General features: G+C 37.9%; 1 protein-coding gene across 1 annotated transcript in view; it reads left to right on the forward strand.

Annotated features, from left to right (window-relative positions):
- LOC126236250 (axin) overlaps window positions 1–21,926 on the forward strand; it is a 266,422-nt gene that overhangs the window by 86,906 nt on the left and 157,590 nt on the right. Inside the window, 2 exon segments of the mRNA XM_049945400.1 lie at window positions 18,594–18,762; window positions 19,631–19,795. Of these exon segments, the coding sequence (XP_049801357.1) occupies window positions 18,681–18,762; window positions 19,631–19,795 (247 nt within the window). The 5' untranslated portion in view covers window positions 18,594–18,680.

Genomic DNA, 21,926 nt, shown 5'->3' on the forward strand with positions numbered 1-21,926 from the left:
TAACAACTCGCGTGTCATTATAATCAGACTGTAATGACCTAGGAAAGATCGCTCCAAACTGTTACCTCGGAGGTGTAATAGTGATTGGACAGAACTATAGGAACACTTAGATATTAACAGGTAATTCCTAGAGCCTGTTCTCCAAAATATCTGTGAAACACTGACTTTATTTTGTTTTCCCTTGTAGTATACACATATATTGGAGTGTACTATGTTGCCAGTGACTGTGGTGTGTACGCTGTTGTTCTACCGCTGTGTTGAACATTGCTGCGCTTAGTTCCACCACTAACAGTCAACAGTCCCAAATTTACTAAGGTCATTTACTGTCATGGTAGCATGTTGAAGATACGGGAAAACGTCAAATGATAAATACAGTACAATATGTAAACTCACTTATACATAGAAGGCTTAAAGATGGGTTTTACGTATAAGAAGACAACTAATGCCACCATCGTGACTTCTGAATTTGATGTCACCGGTCACCGGTCTTGTTGAGGTTTGAAGCGTTGGTATTCCTTAAAATTATTTTTTACCAATTACATTCGACTTGAGTTGTTATAGTCGGCTGCTTAGACATATGATTGCGAGGGTGGCGGTGTTCAGGAAGAGACGGCACCACGCAGCCCGGCCGGGCGCAGTAAAGTGCCGCTATTCTTAGCGCGGCTTTTACTTCCTTCCGTGCCCCGTGTCGGCCGCCTTTGTCGGCGGGGTAGCAATAACTCCTCCGGAAATCACACCCTGCCGCAAAGCAACAGCAGACACACCTACCATGTGATTGCTCTGTATTATCAACGACTTTTCAGTGCCCTACCTACCTCTGCCATTACTGATTGATAGGACGCTTCAGTTGCCTTGTGGTAGTTACTGGCCGGCCGGAGTAGCTGAGCGGTTCTAGGCGCTACAGTCTGGAACCGCGCGACCGCTACGGTCGCAGGTTCGAATCCTGCCTCGGGCATGGATGTGTGTGATGTCCTTAGGTTAGTTAGGTTTAAGTAGTTCTAAGTTCTAGGGGAGTGATGACCTCAGAAGTTAAGTCCCATAGTGCTTAGAGCCATTTGAACCATTTTGGTAGTTACTGTCGTGAACAGACTACGCTTTAGGGTTCCATGTGGTTGTCTTCTGTCCCTTGCATGTGTTTATAGAAGCCTTTCTGTCAAATACATAATTATACCAAGTATTTCTGGCGTTTAACAGCAGCCCTTCCAGTATTGTACTGTCAAAAGTACCCTACCTACTAAAAAGATAGTTCACCGACAGAAAATAACAAACAGGGTACAAAGTTCAATGTTCTTGGGCGTGCGTAATGACTGAAACGTTAAGTTGGAAAAGTCAGTTGCATGAAAATGTTTAGGTTAAACTACTTCTGCCATAAGAATAATTGCCAACTTTGGGTTAACATTGTTCACATATTTTCATTGAAGGATGTCCTACAGAATAATATTCTGATGTAGCCATAACTCCTCACTTACGCAAATGATATTCATCCATGAAAAAAAAGTAATTTTTATTAGATATGGAGTTCACACACACACACACACATTTTCCGGCCATCTTTTTAAACGAATGGGAATGTTAACAACAGTCGTGCAATATACTGGGTGTTACAAATAGGTACGGCCAAACTTTCAGGAAACATTCCTCACACACAAAGAAAGAAAATATGTTATGTGGACATGTGTCTGGAAACGCTTACTTTCCATGTTAGAGCTCATTTTATTACTTCTCTGCAAATCTCATTAATCATGGAATGGAAACACACAGCAACAAAACGTACCAGCGTGACTTCAAACACTTTGTTACAGGAAATGTTCAAAATGTCCTCCGTTAGCGAGGATACATGCATCCACCCTCCGTCGCATGGAATCCCTGATGCGCTGATGCAGCCCTGGAGAAAGGCGTATTGTATCACAGCCGTCCACAATATGAACACGAAGAGTCTCTACATTTGGTACCGGTGTTGTGTAGACAAGAGCTTTCAAATGCCCCCATAAATGAAAGTCAAGAGGGCTGAGGTCAGGAGAGCGTGGAGGCCATGGAGTTGGTCCGCCTCTACCAATCCATCGGTCTCCGAATCTGTTGTTGAGAAGCGTACGAACACTTCGACTGAAATGTGCAGGAGCTCCATCGTGCATGAACCACATGTTGTGTCGTACTTGTAAAGGCACATGTTCTAGCAGCACAGGTAGAGTATCCCGTATAAAATCATGGTAACGTGCTCCATTGAGCGTAGGTGGAAGAACATGGGGCCCAGTAAAGACATCACCAACAATGCCTGCCCAAATGTTCACAGAAAATCTGTGTTGATAACGTGATTGCTAATTGCGTGCGGATTCTCGTCAGCCCACACATGTTGATTGTGAAAATTTACAATTTGATCACGTTGGAATGAAGCCTCATCCGTAAAGAAAACATTTGCACTGAAATGAGGATTGACACATTGTTGGATGAACCATTTGCAGAAGTGTACCCGTGGAGGCCAATCAGCTGCTGATAGTGCCTGCACATGCTGTACATAGTACGGAAACAACTGGTTCTCCCGTAGCACTCTCCATACAGTGGCGTGGTCAACGTTACCTTGTACAGCAGCAACTTCTCTGATGCTGACATTAGGGTTATCGTCAACTGCACGAAGAATTGCCTCGTCCATTGCAGGTGTCCTCGTCGTTCTAGGTCTTCCCCAGTCGCGAGTCATAGGCTGGAATGTTCCGTGCTCCCTAAGACGCCAATCAATTGCTTCGAACATCTTCCTGTCGGGACACCTTCATTCTGGAAATCTGTCTCGATACAAACGTACCGTGCCACGGCTATTGCCCCGTGCTTATCCACACATCAAATGGGCATCTGCCAACTTCGCATTTGTAAACATTGCACTGACTGCAAAACCACGTTTGTGATGAATACTAACCTGTTGATGCTACGTACTGATGTGCTTGATGCTAATACTGTAGAGCAGTGAGTCGCATGTCAACATAAGCACCGAAGTCAACATTATCTTCCTTCAATTGGGCCAACTGGCGGTGAATCAAGGAAGTACAGTACATACTGACGAAACTAAAAGAGCTCTAACATGGATATTAAGTGTTTCCGGACACATGTCCACATAACATCTTTTCTTTATTTGTGTGTGAGGAATGTTTCCTGAAAGTTTGGCCTTACCTTTTTGTAACACCCTGTATTTAGTCCCTCATTAAATTTGTTGTCAATAATTAATTGCAGTTTGAAAGTAATAGATGTATTCACTAATACAATACCAGAAGGAAAAACGGTCTTCTCTTACCCCAAGTGAATCTAGCTTCCACACAGAAAGAATCGCAATACTCACCTCTTTGATAATCTGCCCATTGAAACAAAATATCTGACGGACAGCATAAATACTTTCAAACGTAAAGTTGTTTCTCCTTAATAACTTATATACCATTATACTGTAGATAAATTCTTGAACAGAAATAGTTAATGTGTCACAGACCTGAAAATGGACAGCAAATATACAATGTCTGATTAAAGTTTCCAGGCACCTGCTAGTGGATATTAATATGGGTTGTGTCCACCCTTTGTTTTTATAATGGCTTGAACTCTGTTGGGGACAATTTTAGTGACTTGGACACTGGGGTCTGCAGCGAAGTCGACTTTCTAACTCATCCCAGAGGTGTTTCATTGGGATTAGGCCAGGACTCTGGGCAAGTCAGTCAATTTCAGGAATGTTAATGTCTATAAATCACTGACTCAGAGATGCTGTGTTATGACAGGATGCATTGTCATGGTGATACAATGAGTCATTGTCTCCGAACTGTTCCTCTACTGTACTCAATACACAATGCTGTATAATATGTTGATACCCTTCTGCATTTATTTCTTTTTTGAAGTTCAATTAGGAGACCCACCCTAACCACAAAAAACAACCCCGTGTGATAACACTACCTCCTCGCTCTACTCGTGATAACAGGTGATGATTTCTGGGCATTCATCAAATCCAGTTCCATCCATTGGTTTGACGCAGGGTATAGCACCATTCATCACTTCAAATCATATGTTTCCAGTCATCTACTGTCCTGTTATGTTGCGTTTTATACTATCTCAAGTGTCACTTATCATTGACTACATAAATGTGTGACTCACGACAAGCTGTCTGACCATTGTACCCCATTGTTTTTAATTCCCTACACAGTGTCATTGGGCTAAATGGACTGCTGGTAGGTGGTTTAGCTGTGGTTGTTCCTTCATGTTTGCACATCACAATCACACCACCAACATCAATCAACTTGGGCAGCTTTAGGAGAATCACTGATAGATTTGTTACTCAGGTGACATCCAGTGATTAGTCCAAATTCGAAGTAGCTGAGCTTCCCTGACCAGCCCAATTTGTTTTTTACTGCTTCTCTATGACAACAATACTCCCCACCTTCTTTATACTGGTTGATCCACGTCTTGTACCATCAAGTGGTCATTTCCACATTAAATAGCGGCATCCAGATACGTATTCCACATCGCAATATTTCTCCTGAATATGGTAACATTAGGCAGGCAAGTTGAAATAAACATAATTGACCATTATATTGTCCATTGTATTGACACATGGTAGACCTAATGGAAAAATAAAATTTGATTAAATTGCTTTTGTGTGCCTCATCCCTCAATAGATTGTTAATATTCATAACCTTCCAATACTAATGTGATTTATGCCACTTATGTGTAATTATATCAATGTTCATGACTACAATGACAATCGTTAATAGTAAAAATGGAAATTTTGATGAGAGTGTCACTAGTTTCAAGAAACAAATGTTTCAAAACGTAATTTGTGTATCCAGTGAAGTTTCTGAAATAAGAGATAATGTTTGTGATCATGGAATCCAGTTTAGTTAATCAGCATGTTCCCAAGAAGTTTTTGTGCAAGTTACTTTGACTGGGGATGTAAAACAGTCTGGAACTAGCCCCAAAAGTGAACATTCTATACATTAAAGTACACCAGCAAGATGTGAATATAGTGCTCGCAAATTAATAAATAGTTATTACAGCCTGTTTTGGCGTGTCAAAACGTGTGTATGGAGTAGGTTTGCCTTGAAATGTAATTCTTTGATATATTTTTATTAAAGAAGTATATAAACAGTGTTTCAAATTAACTAACAGTGACGAAGGTGTTTGCGCTAGTCATCTTTAGGATGAGTGCTCAGATACACAGTAAAGTGTTGAAATATAGTTTTTTCTTCATTCTTTGATTCACATACAGACTTATGCCATGTTTCAGCGAACAGTGTTACTAATAACAAAACCAGTATATGTTTTTACCTCGACTTAAAAAAAAAACTTCATTCAGATGATATAATTGTGAGGATATTAAGACCGTGAAGACATCATATATTTCTTAAGCAGTCATAGCATTATCAGTGTATATGATTTTTAAGGGCTGGAAAACATGATGTAACCATAACTGATATAAAATTTCGTTTCAACACTACTGCCATACAGTAAAAAATATTTTTTTAATAGTTGGTACGGACAGTGAAGAAATATAGAAAAGGTACATACAGGGAAAACAGGCTGGCAGAAATAAAGCGCTGGAAACTGAAGGATAGAGAAACCCAAGAGATATCCTCAGGAGGAGATTGAGACACGGGTTCCTAAAAATGAGAGGAAAGGTTTCAAGGAAGAATGGAGGAGTTTCAAACGGCATATAGTCAAAGCAGCTGAAGAAACATATGGAAGGACGTCAGCAAAAGTCAGACACAAAGAAAATCTGTGGTGGAATAAGAGAATTGCAGAAGCAGACAAGAAGAATAATGCATGGAGAGAACAGTTCAAAACCAGAATGGAACATAATAGAGCCAAATGCAAATGACTGATCAGAGCAGCAAGGAAAATGGTAGCATTGGCTAAGAGGCTGTCTTAGAAAAATTCATGAAAGAAATAGAAGACGATTTTAAAGATGGCAAGAAAATATTGTAACAGAAGGAAGCAAAAATAAAATACTTCAAAAGTCAGCAATAAAGAAGGAAAGCCCTTGTGGGAGAAAGTAGTAGTTTTATGGAAAGAGTACTTCAAAAATCTATATGAAAGATAGGATGAAACAAGTACACGTGATGACATAGAGTGAGATGAAAGAAATACTATCACAAATGAAATGGAAATAGAAGCTCTGCAGATGTTGAATGTAGACAAAGCTGTATTTGAAAGCTCCTGGAGTATATGACATCAGACTAGAAATGATCAAAGCTGCAGGACCTATTAGAAATTGGTGGCTCTATAGACTGATGAGGGCAGTGTTACAGGCTAATGAGGATAGTGTAGACATGGAAAGATTCATGATGATCAGACAAAGGCAATTATTGTACCTACTTCCAACACTTGAACGGGGGCACCTGTGTATAAAATGTGCCAAAACATATAAAATTGTTTTGCACCATTCCATTGTTGTTTCATAGCGGCGAAACCATACCTACTCCTTTGTTATTGCTTCAGCTAACACAGTGATCATGGAATCCAGTTTAGTTAATCAGCATGTTCCCCAGAAGTTTTTGTGCAAGTTGTTATTATTGTACAAGTTGTTGTTATTCAATCTGTATATTGAGGAAGCAGTAAAGGAAACAAAAGAAAAATTCGGAGTAGGTATTAAAATTCATGGAGAAGAAGTAAAAACTTAGAGGTTCGCTGATGACGTTGTAATTCTGTCAGAGACAGCAAAGGACTTTGAAGAGCAGTTGAACGGAATGGACAGTGTCTTGAAAGGAGGATATAAGATGAACATCAACAAAAGCAAAACGAGGATAATGGAATGTAGTCAAATTAAATCGGGTGATGCTGAGGGGATTAGATTAGGAAATGAGACACTTAAAGTAGTAAAGGAGTTTTGCTATTTAGGGAGTAAAATAACTGATGATGGTCGAAGTAGAGAGGATATAAAATGTAGACTGGCAATGGCAAGGAAAGCATTTCTGAAGAAGAGAAATTTGTTAACATCGAATATAGATTTAAGTGTCAGGAAGTCGTTTCTGAAAGTATTTGTATGGAGTGTAGCCATGTATGTAAGTGAAACATGGACGAAATGTGGTGCTACAGAAGAATGCTGATGATAAGGTGGGTAGATCACGTAACTAATGAGGAGGTATTGAATAGGATTGGGGAGAAGAGAAGTTTGTGGCACAACTTGACTAGAAGAATGGATCGGTTGGTAGGACATGTTTTGAGGCATCAAGGGATCACAAATTTAGCATTGGATGGCAGCGTGGAGGGTAAAAATCGTAGAGGGAGACCAAGAGATCAATACACTAAGCAGATTCAGAAGGATGTAGGTTGCAGTAGGTACTGGGAGATGATGAAGCTTGCACAGGATAGAGTAGCATGGAGAGCTGCATCAAACCAGTCTCAGGACTGAAGACCACAACAACAACAACACAGTGGTAAATTGTGTTGTCATAAGGCCAAGTGAGCAGCAGCGAGTTAGGCCAGAAAAAAAATTGTGATCCATGCAAGAAATGATTCACATTACAAGCTAACAGCACAATCCCACAATGAGGCAGTTGACCACAAGGTAAGGAGTTATTGAATAAGTGACTGGCTGGTATATGATGCAGCAGCACTGTTTAATGCTTCAAGTGGATCATTACTGTGGGGTAGCACCTGTATGTGGCAACAGAGCGATATGAAATTTTATTTCATTATTATTTAATTAAACTTCTGTGAGTTTGCTTTTACATGTTTACCTTGGTAACATGAAGACAGCTATTCTTTACATGTGTAAAAAGTACACCGCTCGCCCATTTGTGTTACGAAAATTGGCGCACCCACTTGACGGTTAAGGAGGCTAAGAAGGCACGCTGTGATAATTACAGAGACGCAGCACAACTGTGCCAGTGCATGAAAATTTATGAAAATACAGTTTCACTGAAAACGAGGAATAAGATAGAACAACACATTAAGAGAACAATGACAAGGATTTCAACCTTGAAGATTAACTGTAGATGCAATATCTATAGCCAGACAGGTTGTAGAAAAGAAATAGGAATTTGGGAAAGACATCATATTTGCATTCATAGATAAGAAAAAAAGGTTTATGGGACTGTTAGGAAAGAAGAGATGTGGCAAGTTCTGAATAGAGAAGAATTGTCAACAGGAATGCAACTGATAATTGGAAGCATGTACAACAAATGCCTGAACTATGCTGCAATAGACGGAAAAAATCGGTGGGGTTTAGAAGGGACAGAAGAGTTTGTGCTCTTCAATATAGTCATGGACAATGTCGTAAGGAAGGATCAACAGCAGTTGATATGACAATCATAGCTTATACAAATGATGTGACGATTTGGGAAGAAAATGAGCAGAAATTGTAAGAATAACTAAATCTGGCAGAGAGTAATTGAAAAAACAGGCATGGAAATAAACTTACTAAAGAGTGAGTAACGAAAATCAACAGGAAAAATGAAAAAAATGAAGGACATTAGTAGTAATGGAAAAATTATTAAAGAATTAGATGCTTTCAAGTATCTGAGAAGTAAATTAACAAAGAAAGAAAACATAAAGAACAAAATTTCAGAGAGAATAGAAAGTTGTTCAAAATTTTATTATTGTGTATGAGCCATAATTAGAAAGTAGAAAATATCTGCCAAATCAAAGATCATGATATGGAAGTCATATTATCTATCAATTTTGGACTTGGAAAAAGAAAGATCTGTGCCGAATACAAGCAAAAGAGATGTGCACTTTCTCTGAGGAATCCTGGGTAAGACAGGAAGTGACAGGTTGAGGAATGAAACAATATGAAATGCTCTTCAGATCAGTCCCTAAAGAAGACTATGGAGAGAAATAAGCTTCGTAATGAGTTGGCCATTCAAAAGAATGGGACGAGGAAGGCTTCCATGGAGAGATCTAGAATGGACAGAATCTGGAAAAAGACCACTTGAAAAACCACAAACAACATGGGGAGACCAGGTGGAAGATGTTTTGAACCAAAGAGGACTGCAAAGGGTTTAGATGCTGAATGATAGACTGTGGGGAAAGAAGAGAAGTTCAGAAGCGGCTCTGTGAATGACCTGCATTTACAGAAATGATTCAGACAGAAGAAGAAGAAATTGCATGCTTTTTCGTTACATTCCAATATTGCTTTGTAGCATTACATGTTTCAGTTGATAAACTTAATCTTCGCAGATGATGGAGTTGATTATCCTTGGAGCCTCTGTAATTTAGTGCTAAGCAGCTGTAGCTATGATCAGATTTGACCCTTAGATGACTAGCACTCTTATGAGCCTCGCATAAAAGTGAAATCACAGCTGTGATATCAGTCTGTTCTTTTGACTAGTTCACCCAAGCTGATAAGTTTTTCAGTATCTGTTTTTGTTTTAATATATGTTATACACTGCCAGGAGAAAATGCAACCCTCACAAGGACTGTGGGTGTAATTGTACATACTGAGGGGCTGTAGTGTTAGTGACTCATTTGCAAATCACATTGGTGATCGGGTACCACTTGGGGCATCTCTGTGCACCCTCTGTTTTGACTCGACAGACAGTAACTGTGCTGAGTTTAGAGGTGAACAAGTTTTGAAACATTTATTCTAGGGTTCAAACCTGCCACACAGGCAAGTACATACTCATGTTGAACAGCTTCAGCCATTTGGACAGGGTCACTTTGTGGACCTTCAGGAAGCTGTATGAACGTATCCAGGGATTGCTGTGTCATCAGGAAGCATTGAGGACTGTCTGCTTGCAGCAGGACTAAGACTACTTGTATACCTCTGGTCAGGCTACCACTGACACCAAAACATCCTGAAGCTGCATACTCTTATGTTGTCGAAAAGTCGACTGGAGACTGGAATGACACTCTCTTGCCATGAGTGATGAGAGTAGGTTCTGACTTTGCGAGCGAGGGACATGCACATGTAGGGCATAGACCTGATGAGGTACCTGTTCCAGAGTGCATTCACTCACAATGCACATCTCATCCAAGACTTCATGATGTGGAGAGTCATCAGTTACACCTCAGTCAGATTGTTTTCCTGCAGGGTAAAGTAACCAGTGCCCACTGCACTGCACATTCTGTGATCCCCGTACTGCTGCCACTTTTGAACAGGAAGGTGAAGTGCTTTTGCAGTAGGACAGTGCATGTTCACATATGGCTGCTGCAACACATGATCTTCTTCATGGTGTAAAACAGTTTCCCTGGCCAGCAATATCACCAGATCTCTCACTAACCAAACTCATACGGGTTGTGGCTAAGTGGGAATTTACTTGTTCTCCAGAGCCTGCAGGAACCATTACCGAATTGCAACAAAAGGTGCAGATTGCTGTACGGCGCCTTTATGGTCATTTACATGAGAGAATACATGCTCACATTGCTGCCAGAGGGGTGTGAATTGTGTGTTGATGCAACTGTTTGGATACCATTTATTGTGACACAGATACTTCATTTGGTCTGAATTTATCATATACTCCTATCATGATTAGCTACTTGGACATCACTTGTCAATAAAATTAGCTTGTACTTGAGGGTGTTACATTTTTTACAGCAGTGTTTTTTTTTGGTAAAGCTAATTCTAGATCTGAATCAAAGTATTTACACAGTTGTACATATGTGCAGATGTTTAATAGATCTGTTAAAAAAACACTTTTACAGGAAAACTTAACAACAATTACAGTTGTATGTATTACACAGTTTCTAAAACATTTCAAATAAACTTGCAAACCAATGTTTGTCATTAGTACATAAATCACCTAATGTATTTATGCTAAATAATGCAGGCTGGCTTCATGAAGTATGGGCTGATAGTGTTCTGAAACAGGAGTTGATTGTCTCTCCTCCCAGTGGGATGACTGTACCAAGAATTGTGGTGATTACTTTTGAATGGAACCATTCCATAGTCCTGTGGTAGTGGGTATTGTATTATTGTTTGGCTGCCACTCTTAACTTTAAAAAAAAATGAAACTTGGTACAGATATCATTTAATGTTTGGAAAGAATTGCGTCGGTGTGAGAACCACCTACCTCTCGGAGTGGGAAGAGGGGGGGGGGGGGTGGAGATGTGTAGCCTATGATGTGCAAACATTCAGACTTTATTCACCCAGTATTTGATAATGAGAGTACCAGGCTTGTAATGAACTTAACATATAATTTCAAACCTATATGAAACTTCTTCTAAGTGACAACCCCCACAAAATGACGAAAAGAAAAACATTTATCGCTTACCACGTTTTTGCTGCTTGTGCATTAAAACTGCTGCATTAGGCATGGCATTTCAACTTATTGCTCTTTGCTACTAACTCTGTTTGTCTGTTTGTAACACCTTTCACAGACAGTATCCACAAGTGTTGCTGAATGTACCTACAAACTTATATCATTGTATGACACATAGGTCAGTAGCTGTGTGAAAACAAATCTGCAGATTAAGTAGAAACACAAGTGAAATTCTTGTACAGATATGTGTGAAATATGTTAAATATATGTGACATGTCTGTATGCATGCAAAGTCACAAATAAAAAAACTACTCCTAAACCATTGGATCGATTTTGGCCAGATGTTGTACACTCATTACTTATTATATGGAAGAAATATTGTGCACGCAAGAACTAACAAACTCCTATTTGGGGTGAGGTGATAAAGTGGAGATAGAATGGAGGGAGAAAGAGATGGTCAGAATGGGAAGGGGAGAGAAGATACAGACACAGATATGGGGAAGGATGATATGGGCAGAAAGAGGGGAGGGGGCAGTAGACAGAGAAATGGAAAAGGAGGAAATGGTTGGGGGGGGGGGGGACCGAGAGAGAGGGGACGGTAAAATGAACAGAGAAAGGAGAGGTAGAAGAGGAGTGGGGGAGGAGATAGGGTGAGGTGGAGATGGACAGAGGAAGAAGGAGAAGAGGGACAGAAGAAAATGGAGTGTGGAGGCTGGAGGAGGTGGACGGAGATGGGGGACAAGGTAATGGACAGAGAGGAGGGTGGAACAGACAGGCAGAGGTTAATGCAGCGTTGAGCAGGACACACGTGCTTAGCATGTCAGATTCCCTGTAGCAGCTGCAGTATCTCTTTTTGTTGTTGAAAACTGGCTTTTGGGTTAGTTACATTTTAGGTAAAGCCTTAAGGAATAATTGAATGCTCATGCTTACATTACTTACATTCCTGGAAATGCAGGGAGTTGGTAGCTGCAGTTTAAAAGTGACAGGTTAGAGGGAAAAATCATGGTTTTGGACAGATCTCTTGAAACTATATATTTTTTGACATGTTGCACAGATTTGACGATATTTTGGTAAAATCTTTTTGACTCTGAGGAGTTGTACAATATTTGTTGAATTAAACACAAATTTTGTGGCAAAATGGATTAAAAGATTCATCTGAATTTTCTAGCCAGAAAAAATATCAGTTTTTGCAATTCTGATAGTATAAAAAATGCATTTTAAAATATAAAATAGTGTTCTGATTTGTAGAACTTCTCAGAAGAGCTCATTTTCCTTTGTAGGACTACTTGTTATTATAGATGAACTGTATCTCGAGCAACATCACACACAAATTACATTATATGCTTCCATTTGTCAGAGAAAATTCAATTTTTCAGAATTTCTTTATCCACACAGCAGGGTTCAGAGATCAACATGTAAAAGTGTACCATATTCCAATCAAATCGCATAGTCTTCTACATTTGCAGATGGAGGGTCCATACTGAAAATGAAAGTAAGTGCAGTTGTATGCCCATTTAGTCATCATACCCTAACACAAAGGATATTAAAACATGTCGGCATGTGTCCTGAAATAAACATGCGTGATGTTACCAACATCTAAAAATGAAATAGCTTAAATATCCTCTAGCTCAGGAGCAGAACTGAATTGTCAAAGCTAGTACTGCAAAAGAACATTTTTGCTCCTTAAAAAAAATCCTTTTAATGGCTGTACAAAATACTTTACACCTTGCGCTAAACACTAAGCCTTTTTGCTGTTAAATAATCCCATAATATTTATGCATCTAATAGTGAAGTAAAAGCTTCATAAATTCATTAGGTCATTTCATTTCTCATTGTAACTGTTGTCTATGTAGTGCCTTTGATTCCTCATCCATCCAGAAATGGTGATAATGTACTTACTCAGGAAGGAAACATTTAATTTTATGTGTGGCCAGCTGCCAGGGAAGAATGAACTAGGCATTTCTGTTGTACCGTATTAACAGCTATGTCACTAATGAAATATTATGTAACAACTCCAACAGCTCAGTTAACATCAGGTTTTTCAGTGCCCAGAATGCTGGCTGCCTTGCAAATGTACCTAATCAAATGTATCTTCTAGAAAGGTTATTGCAAGGATTTGTGATTTCAAATCTTTTCATTTAATTATTGGTAGATGTCAACTATCGCTGTGCAAAAATTGTTATATGGTAGTACTATTGATGCAATTGGAAGTTGTGGGTAAAGAAAGATTGGCAAGATCTCCAGTATGTCTTCTGTCATTATTTTATAATTCTGTGGTAGCTATGCCTGAGCAATATTTAAAATCCATTTGCAAATCCTGTACAGGGGACGAAAAGAAAAGAAGAAGAAGAAGAAGAAGAAGAAGAAGAAAAAAAAAAGGGAGAGACCAGGTGTGAGTAGGATAGCGCTTTGTGGGTTCCCTACAAACTTAATTATGTGTGTATATAGTTCATCCATTCCGGAAGTCGAAAATCTCAATTATTTTTGCCTGTTAATGACAATGATACTGGCAAGATATAGATACAAGAATGTTTTAATTTTAAGTTTGAAGTTGGATAACAAATGACAAAAGAAATATTTTTTTGTGTGATATAATTAAAAATTAATGATTCTGTTTTTTTTTCCATTACTTGCACTGTGAATCCTTGCTATATAAATGGCTGTATCTTATGATTGCATTGACTTTGAAGCTTAAAAATTGTACACCACTAAGGGACCACAGACCTTAGTATGTGATGTAAATTTCAACTTTATATGTCATCCCATTACTGAGTAAAAGGCGACTTAAGAGACAGATGGTCAGAGAGACAGTCAGAAAACAAATGATAAAGAATTTTTCCCCCCTGTGATATAATTACAGTTTAACAAACTTTTTTTTTCCTTCCAAGTTTTTTGATTGTAGGCCAACAGTAAGTACGCTACAGAGTTTGATGAGTGACTTTGCTTATATTTATTGCACCATGAAGAGACTGTAGACCTTAGTATCTGACATAAAATTTCAACTTGATATGTCTACGTGTTCTCGAGAAAAAGGGTTTGTACCAGTTAAACAGACAGCCAGATGGACAACAGAGTGATCCTATAAATGTTCTATTTTTACTGACCGAGGTACAGAACCCTAAAAAGATCTAGACCAGCAACAAAATTCATGTATCTTCCTGCCTAAGCCCAGTGAGCTGTTCAGTAGTTCTTCTGACATTCTTCAATGACCATAATTATTTTAAAAGCCTCTTAGTTGTAATACACCATACTCCATGAATAGCATAAACTAATGGAAAATAAATTTATAAACTTTTGAGAGTATGTGCAGCACTAAAAAGCCTCTTGTCAGGCATAATTGTAGCAGAACTAAAATGAGCATAATAGTAATGTCTAGCTTGATTGTAATGTCTCACTTCTTTTGGCATAATGTGGTACAACATAACAATTTCTCATACAAACAATTCAATTTTGAGAATACTGCTCTAAAATATTTGTTTCTTCCTGTATTTCCATTTGATTTTCTGAAGTTGCATCCAATTCTTCCAGCTGCTGCAGATCCCAGACAATACAAAGCTTTCATTCATTTCAGCATTACAGGTTTACATAAAATTCGTGTCACCTAATAAACTTGTATGTACCATTTCAAAGAAAATGGTCTTTATGGTAGATCCTGATTGCAGTATTTAGATTGCATTTTGCATGTTGTGATTCAGGGCATTGTTCTTGTCTGACCAGCTGCCCAACCATGTACTGCTTTCAGCAAAAGAAAAATATTGTTAGTTTTCCTTTCATCTAAAAGTGAAACCTTGCATCGAATGCTAGGTTAGATTCTTGACAACATACACAAAGCAATTTGCTATAAAGTTTCTCTTTTTGCTATAGCAGTATATTATTAACCACAATATGAAATTGGTCGTATGTTTCATATTGTGTGGTTAAAATTTGTAATTGACAGACATTCAATATTGTTTTCTGTTTTGCTACTCTTAAAATGTTGTTCTATGTTGCCCTCACTTGAGCTGTGAAAGTCGCACCTTTTGCCAGAAAAACAGAAAAAATATTCTTCTTATCATATGCATTGAGAAATGCATACTCCATTTTGCTTATTTGAAGGAATATTATTCCTATCAAATGTGGAATTATCTTAGTGGAAGAATTGTTTTATACACACTTAAAACTGTCCATCATTCTGATAAAAATATTTTCCCCACAACATGTGAAAGTAGTAAAGTATATTGTACTTGTAATATCAGTTTGAGCAGTAAATAAAGTTCTGAAAACATTTGGAAAAATGTTGCCATTTGGACATATATGCTTTTATTTCAGTGTCAGCATTCTTCAAGAGGGTGTGTTTTTGTGTACTTTCATTTCCTTCACATTTTGAGAATATTATTCTTTAATACACCTGTTTTTTGAAGTAGTTACTGCATGGAAGTTTTAACTGTATTTCCTCCTCTCCCACGGAACTAAACCGTATTGTCACGTGCAGGCATTCTTAGTGTGTGTGTCAAAAAACAAATCTGTTTCATGAGTTGTCTTTCACATTATACTTACTTTGTAGTACATCTTAATTGCCTTCATTACAAAATAGAATGTTTTATAGCTATCACTCTAAGAAGTCAGCTAATTAAAAGAAATGAGTAAGAAGTTACTGTCACACATTTCAGAAAAAACTAGACCCTCTGATGCAATAGGTTACTTGTAAATTGGGAGTTTCAGTGTAGGTTTTCTTACATGGTAGTTGATAAGTGACATATGTCACTACAGAGATATCTATATTGATTATATGCTGCCATTTTTCAAAAAAATATCATTACTATCTCAGACAGACATTGGAAGGACTTTACTTAACTACGGAACATACAAATATAATGACAAAATTGAAGCTTAGGTAAGTGATTGAGAAGATTGTAGAAACGTAAGTTTATTCATGAATGGTTTTTGTGTGTGTGTGTGTGTGTGTGTGTGTGTGTGTGTGTGTGTGTGTGTAGGGGGGATGTTGTTGCTGCTGTTAGTAACTTCAGTTAATCATTATTTGCAAACATTCAGCTGTACTCTTTAGTTTGTTTTAAATGTACTGTTTTGCAGATTACTGTAATTAGTCATCAGATTACAGTTTCCTATAATATCAAGCAGGTTATCAGCTAAACCTTTTATCTTTTGAATTTGTGTAAAAATCTGCTTGTGTTGTTAACACATTCTTGAGTCATTACAGGAACATATAATAGGAATACTAGCTTAGTTTTATACCTTGTTTATAATACATTCAGAAATCTGCACAGTTCCATGTACCTGCTACAATAAATCCGAGTGAAAATATCTTGCATGTGCCCTGACTTGTTTTTTTAAAGGTAGAGGAACACAAGCAAATTGAAACACCTTCATTTCTTTAATTTTTCATTTTTCAATTTTTGAATGTTTAACACTCTTTTATCAGGTCAGCTTTGCCAGGTGGTGCTTGGTTGAGGTACACCATTTGATGAATAAAAGAGAGAAATATATTGTTTTGTCAAGTTACATGGTTGTGCAGTAGTGACTGAGCCTCAACTGACAAACATTTTAGAGAACAATATTTTGTGAAACATTTCTAAAATTTAAGGAGCACTCTTTGTTGAGGAATCCATCTAAGTAATGCACTGTTTGTTTATTTTTGTGTGCCATAGACATTTTTCTTAATAAAATCTTGCTGAACAACAACTACGTGGAGGGAGGGGGGGGGGGAGAGAGAGAGTTTGTGTGTGTGTGTGTGTGTGTGTGTGTGTGTGTGCGCGCAGTTTTCATAAGTGATTAATATTTTAGTTACTTTCATACAGGTATATGGTCTTGTATTATATTACAGGCAGCTGGAAAGTGAGGCCTTTGTGTTGTGCAGACAATGGGTGAGCCTCCATTCTGTGGGTCCAGACCCAGCTCATCCCTGAGGAGAGTCTTGTTTACGTGTAAAAGAATTCTACCCAGCTGTTCGGGAACACAAGGGCACTCACCATGTGAAAAATCATATGTCTGGAAATGATTTCTTATTGGATATGACATCTGCATTGTGATACTTGACATGAACCTGTCATAATTTGAAAGAAGCTCATAGAATGATGAACATAAGAAGTTCTGTGGAACGTGAAGAATGGGGTTCCCTGTTATATATGAATTTCCCCCCTTTATTTTTCGGAAGAAAAAGATATGGATAATGTGCTCTTTAAAATGGAAAGAATAAGTAGTAAGTTCCCTTAAACTGCCAGGAAGCAGTCATTTGTGGATGACTCATACACCGGGCTTTCAGTGATTACTACAATACGAAAGCATCGATTTATCTCCCTCCCTCTCTGTGTAGCTCCATTCCCCTCACGTCACGGATCGTGTGCGCAGCTGTCGAAAGTCCTTCGGCGCACCCTCGGAACTTGATAGAAGTCAATAGCGAAGCAGTTGTGTTGTTCGTGAATGAATAGTGATTCCTTAGGTTCTGTGTGTCTTAGATTTTACGTGGTCAACTGTGGTATAATTGCTTTTCATTTACATTACTTGGAAATTCAGAGAAACAAAAATGGTTACGGTGGGTACATTTAGCAAATGTTGTGTGAAACCTATAGTTTTGTGGATGCTAATGAGCAATCTCTAAATATTTCTGATTTTAATTCAGTGTAGCATAACTGGCAGCATGTAGCTGTTTTGTGTACGTATTATAATTTCTCTCTTTTAAAACTTTCAATGGTAAGGTTCCTTAATGCTGATAACAATGCCAGACTTACCATAGTGGCTTCTCTTACATTTTTCTGACTGTACAAGCACACAATGGGCTTAGTAAGAAAGAGGCACAAAAAAATCTGTTTAGCATTGTGTATGGTGGCCTATTCAGTGTTGGTTCTTTGTTCGTGTGGCTGCCGAAGGGTCTTATCGATTGGCATAAGGAGCCATAGCTCCAATGGCGGACAGTGAATAGTTATTCATTGTAGAAAGAAACGGAATTGTTTTGTGACAAACTAGTGAAATATGAGACGTCAAACTGTAATGTGGCAACAGTTAGGGTTTGTTTAAATAGTTTCATCAGTTTTATTTATTTATTTATTTATTGTTTTTGTAATTGGCTGCTATTGATATTTATTCTTCTATCTCTCGCATTTATGATTTGAATGAAAGTTTAAAATATAGTTTTCATCTTACTAAAACTTGTGCTAAAAGATATAAATTTTGTGGTGGAATCATGTTCTTCATTTGTTACTACCATTGTTATTATTATTTCTTTCCTTTCTCAGACGTTATGTCTGGTTAAAAATGGAAAGTGATGCAGACCTTGATCAAGCGTGACTTCCTTTTAACTGTACGGTATATGTTACATTGCATTTAGGAACTTTCGGGTAATTGAAAATGTATCAATAATTACGGATTTCTGTATTATTGTTATTATTATTATTATTATTATTATTATTATTATTATTATTATTATTATTCTGTTTGCAGGTGTTTGTGCTGCTTCTGCTGCGCGATGCCTCGACTGTGTGAAAAGTGGTGTGAGCTGCTGCTAGGCTCCTGTGAGGGCAGGGCAGGATGAGCTCAGTGGATCGGCCTGACTACCATGTGGGAGGTGACCACAGCTTCAGCCACAACTCTCCACGACCACCTGTTCCTGGTATAAATAATTATTCTTGTATTTTGATTGTACTGCATTAACAAATTAGATATTGCTGTTGGCATCTTAGTACTTGAAGGCTAGTAAGGTCCAGCTCTCCATGCTTCCTAACCCAACAAATCTGATGCAGGTGCAGTTATTGGTATTTTTGAACTGCTTTTACTAAACCAACTGAGTTATTATTGCCATTCAACTTGGAACAAAACAAAAGTTTTCAACTTCTGTGAATGATTGAAACTTTCTGAGAGTTCAGAACTGATACTCTGTGGGAAAGACGTGGATCCCAGCTCTGGTTTGGTAACTGTCACTTGAGTTCATTGTTGTGAAAACTTCTTGAGGCTGAAAATTTCTGCACTATAAAAGGATTGTTTCATAAAATACATTTTTATAGCAGCCAGCAATTACAAAGTAATGCATTTTAGTGAACAGCAAGGGTAACACAAAATGTCATCTACTGAAAGAGTTATTTCGTGTTTATGCTGTTGCACTGGCAAGTACGAAGTTAAACTATTTCAGAAAAAGAACTATTCTTGAGTTGATGTGCTAGGTTTTAAATTTGTCACACTTTTCCATTTATTGAGTATTTGAACCTTTGAGAACTGCAGTGACATCATTTGATTACTGTAAGACATTCAGTCCCATTTAATGCTCAGTAATGCAACTTTCCAAAACTATTAGCACTATACACTTAGCTGCTATTCAAATTTGTAGCCAATGTGTGTAGTATGTTGTATTAATTGTATACTTAGTACATTATTTGTTATTTAAAATTGGCAGTAGGCGTGTACGTCTTGTTACACTATGTAGAGATATAGAAGAAAATGAAAATGTGCTCAGATTGTGTAACACTAGCATCATGTAATAATAGGCGGGGAGACGGAGGAGGTGGAAGGCTTGCAGTCGCCCACCCCAGGACCAGGATACTCATCATGGAGTGCCTCTCGATACAGCAAGGGGGGCAGCTCACCTGTGTTTACACCCCGCCGATCCAGTCTTGCCTGCAACACTACTACTGGTGGCAATATAGCAGGAGGTTATAAACTACTTCTAATATTTGTGGTTCATAATGTCTTTTGTAGACACAAATGTTACACTAATTAAAGTTGTATGTCACACCATTAGCTTCTGTGCAGCAGTCATCATATTGTATGCAAATATTATTTCAGAACTGCTGAATTGATGTCTTTGTATTATTTTGTAAACTGTTGTTTAGAGGATGTAATAGTTATTAATTATTTTGCATAATATGACTAATCAATCATTTTATTTTCAGCAATCATGTTTAACTGCTTAGTATTGAATGTTAATTAGACATGTCAGTTATTAGAGATATCTTACTACTCATCTGCCTAAAATGTGTGCCTGCTTCCCTGAATGTAAAGTGCCTCCGTTGAGAATTTTTAAGATGAAAAATCAGAACTGACAGCCGTATATTATTATTCATTGTCCTGGGATTATGTGGAAACTGTATCATATTGTGAATATGTTGATGTACAGAGCTGTTCAACCAATGAGGAATAGATTTATAATAGTAAAAGTTCCCTTGCATATTAGAATTAGAATGGGTAGTGTTCCACATATCTTAATTTTCTGATCAGCCAAGCCTATTCTGATGATGGCAGTGAGCAAAAGACTGATGATGTTTGGGGGTCAATGGCGTTAGTTGATTTTTCAAGTCATGATAAACTGTTAAGTCCAAATAAATTATTTTAAGAGTGAAAGTTTCTTTGTACATTAAGATTGTGTGCTGGATTGTTACTCAGACCTCCCAGTCTTGCTATTTGTAGTCATTGTTCTTACCAGTTAAGGTAACCTTCCATGTCTTGGCTTAGTCAACCCATGACAGTATGGAGTTGGAGAAGTTTAAATGGTTAGAGCATCGTGGTCAGAATGTCGAGGTTCGAAGTTTTGAGCTTGTGCATAGTTTTTCCATCTATCAGACAAGTTCCATAAAAGGTGTGTGCTCTTTCCTAGTGAAAGGTATCTTCTATTTCAAATGCCACTTTAATAATATGTAAGTAAAGAGCAGAATTAAAGTGAAATAAACATGTATTGCTAGATGTAGCTTCCCGTTGGTTTCTCAATAACACACAAAATAATGTGATCAACAGTATTGTGTTAATTGAAATTAAAGCAAAATAGTCTCTCAATATTAAAACAATGGCTTATGGGTCCTTTGGCAGAAAGGATGTAGTCTAATGCAATTGAGGTAATAAAATGTACTATTGTTCTTATTGGACAGAGTCCTGAGGTATGACCCTATCGAGGGCATATAATGACTCATAAAGTCCAGAACTGACAAGGCCAGGATGTGGCGTGAAACCCCTACAAGAATTAATGTGGAATTTTCAGTTGACATAGCATTTTCGCTAACAGCAATTTACAGCAGATCTAATGTGCAATGAATTGATGATGAAAAAAGCATAAAGTTTTGGCCTTATCAGGTCAACAAGGATTATATGAGACATGTCCAGAAAGTAAGTCTGTTTTGGAAAAACCAAAGTTAATTTTTCAAGAAAGAGCATTTCTTAAACTGTTTTTATCTATGTAGTTGCCACCATTGCTCAGACATTTTTCATAGCAGAAAAAACCTCTCCTATGCCTGTTTTGTAGAAAGATGCTGCCAGTGAAGGCAGCCACAGCTGAACACCATTTTTTGCATCATCGTCACTGTCAAAGGTGCCTTTCTCCAAAATCACTTTTCAACTTCAAAAACTAGCGGTAGTTAGAAGGGGGAGAGAGAGGGGTCGTGTTACAGGTGATTGAACTGCTCCTAACTGAATTGTTGAACAAATTTCCAAGTGACACAAGTAGAATGGGGACATGACATTGTTATGAAGCAATATAGTGGCATGGCTGAGCATTCACACCTTTTATTTTGAATTGCATGGTGAAGTTACCTCGATGTTTCACAGTATCGCACCACATTGATGGTTTCATCTCTGGGAAGGAACTCAACAAACAGCAGACAATGCAAGAAGTGGTGCTAAACAGTGGCTGTCTTCCCTAGCAGCATATTTCCATGAAGAGAGTGTAGAAAAGTTGGTTTCCCACTACAGCAGTTGTCTGAACGATGGCCACAGCTATGTAGAAAAATATTTAAGAAAAGCTCTTTCTTGTAAAAATAAATTTTGGTCTTGTGATTCGTTTCCAAAACAGTACTT

This window comes from Schistocerca nitens, chromosome 2 (assembly GCF_023898315.1).
Source record: "Schistocerca nitens isolate TAMUIC-IGC-003100 chromosome 2, iqSchNite1.1, whole genome shotgun sequence".
NCBI lineage: Eukaryota > Metazoa > Arthropoda > Insecta > Orthoptera > Acrididae > Schistocerca > Schistocerca nitens.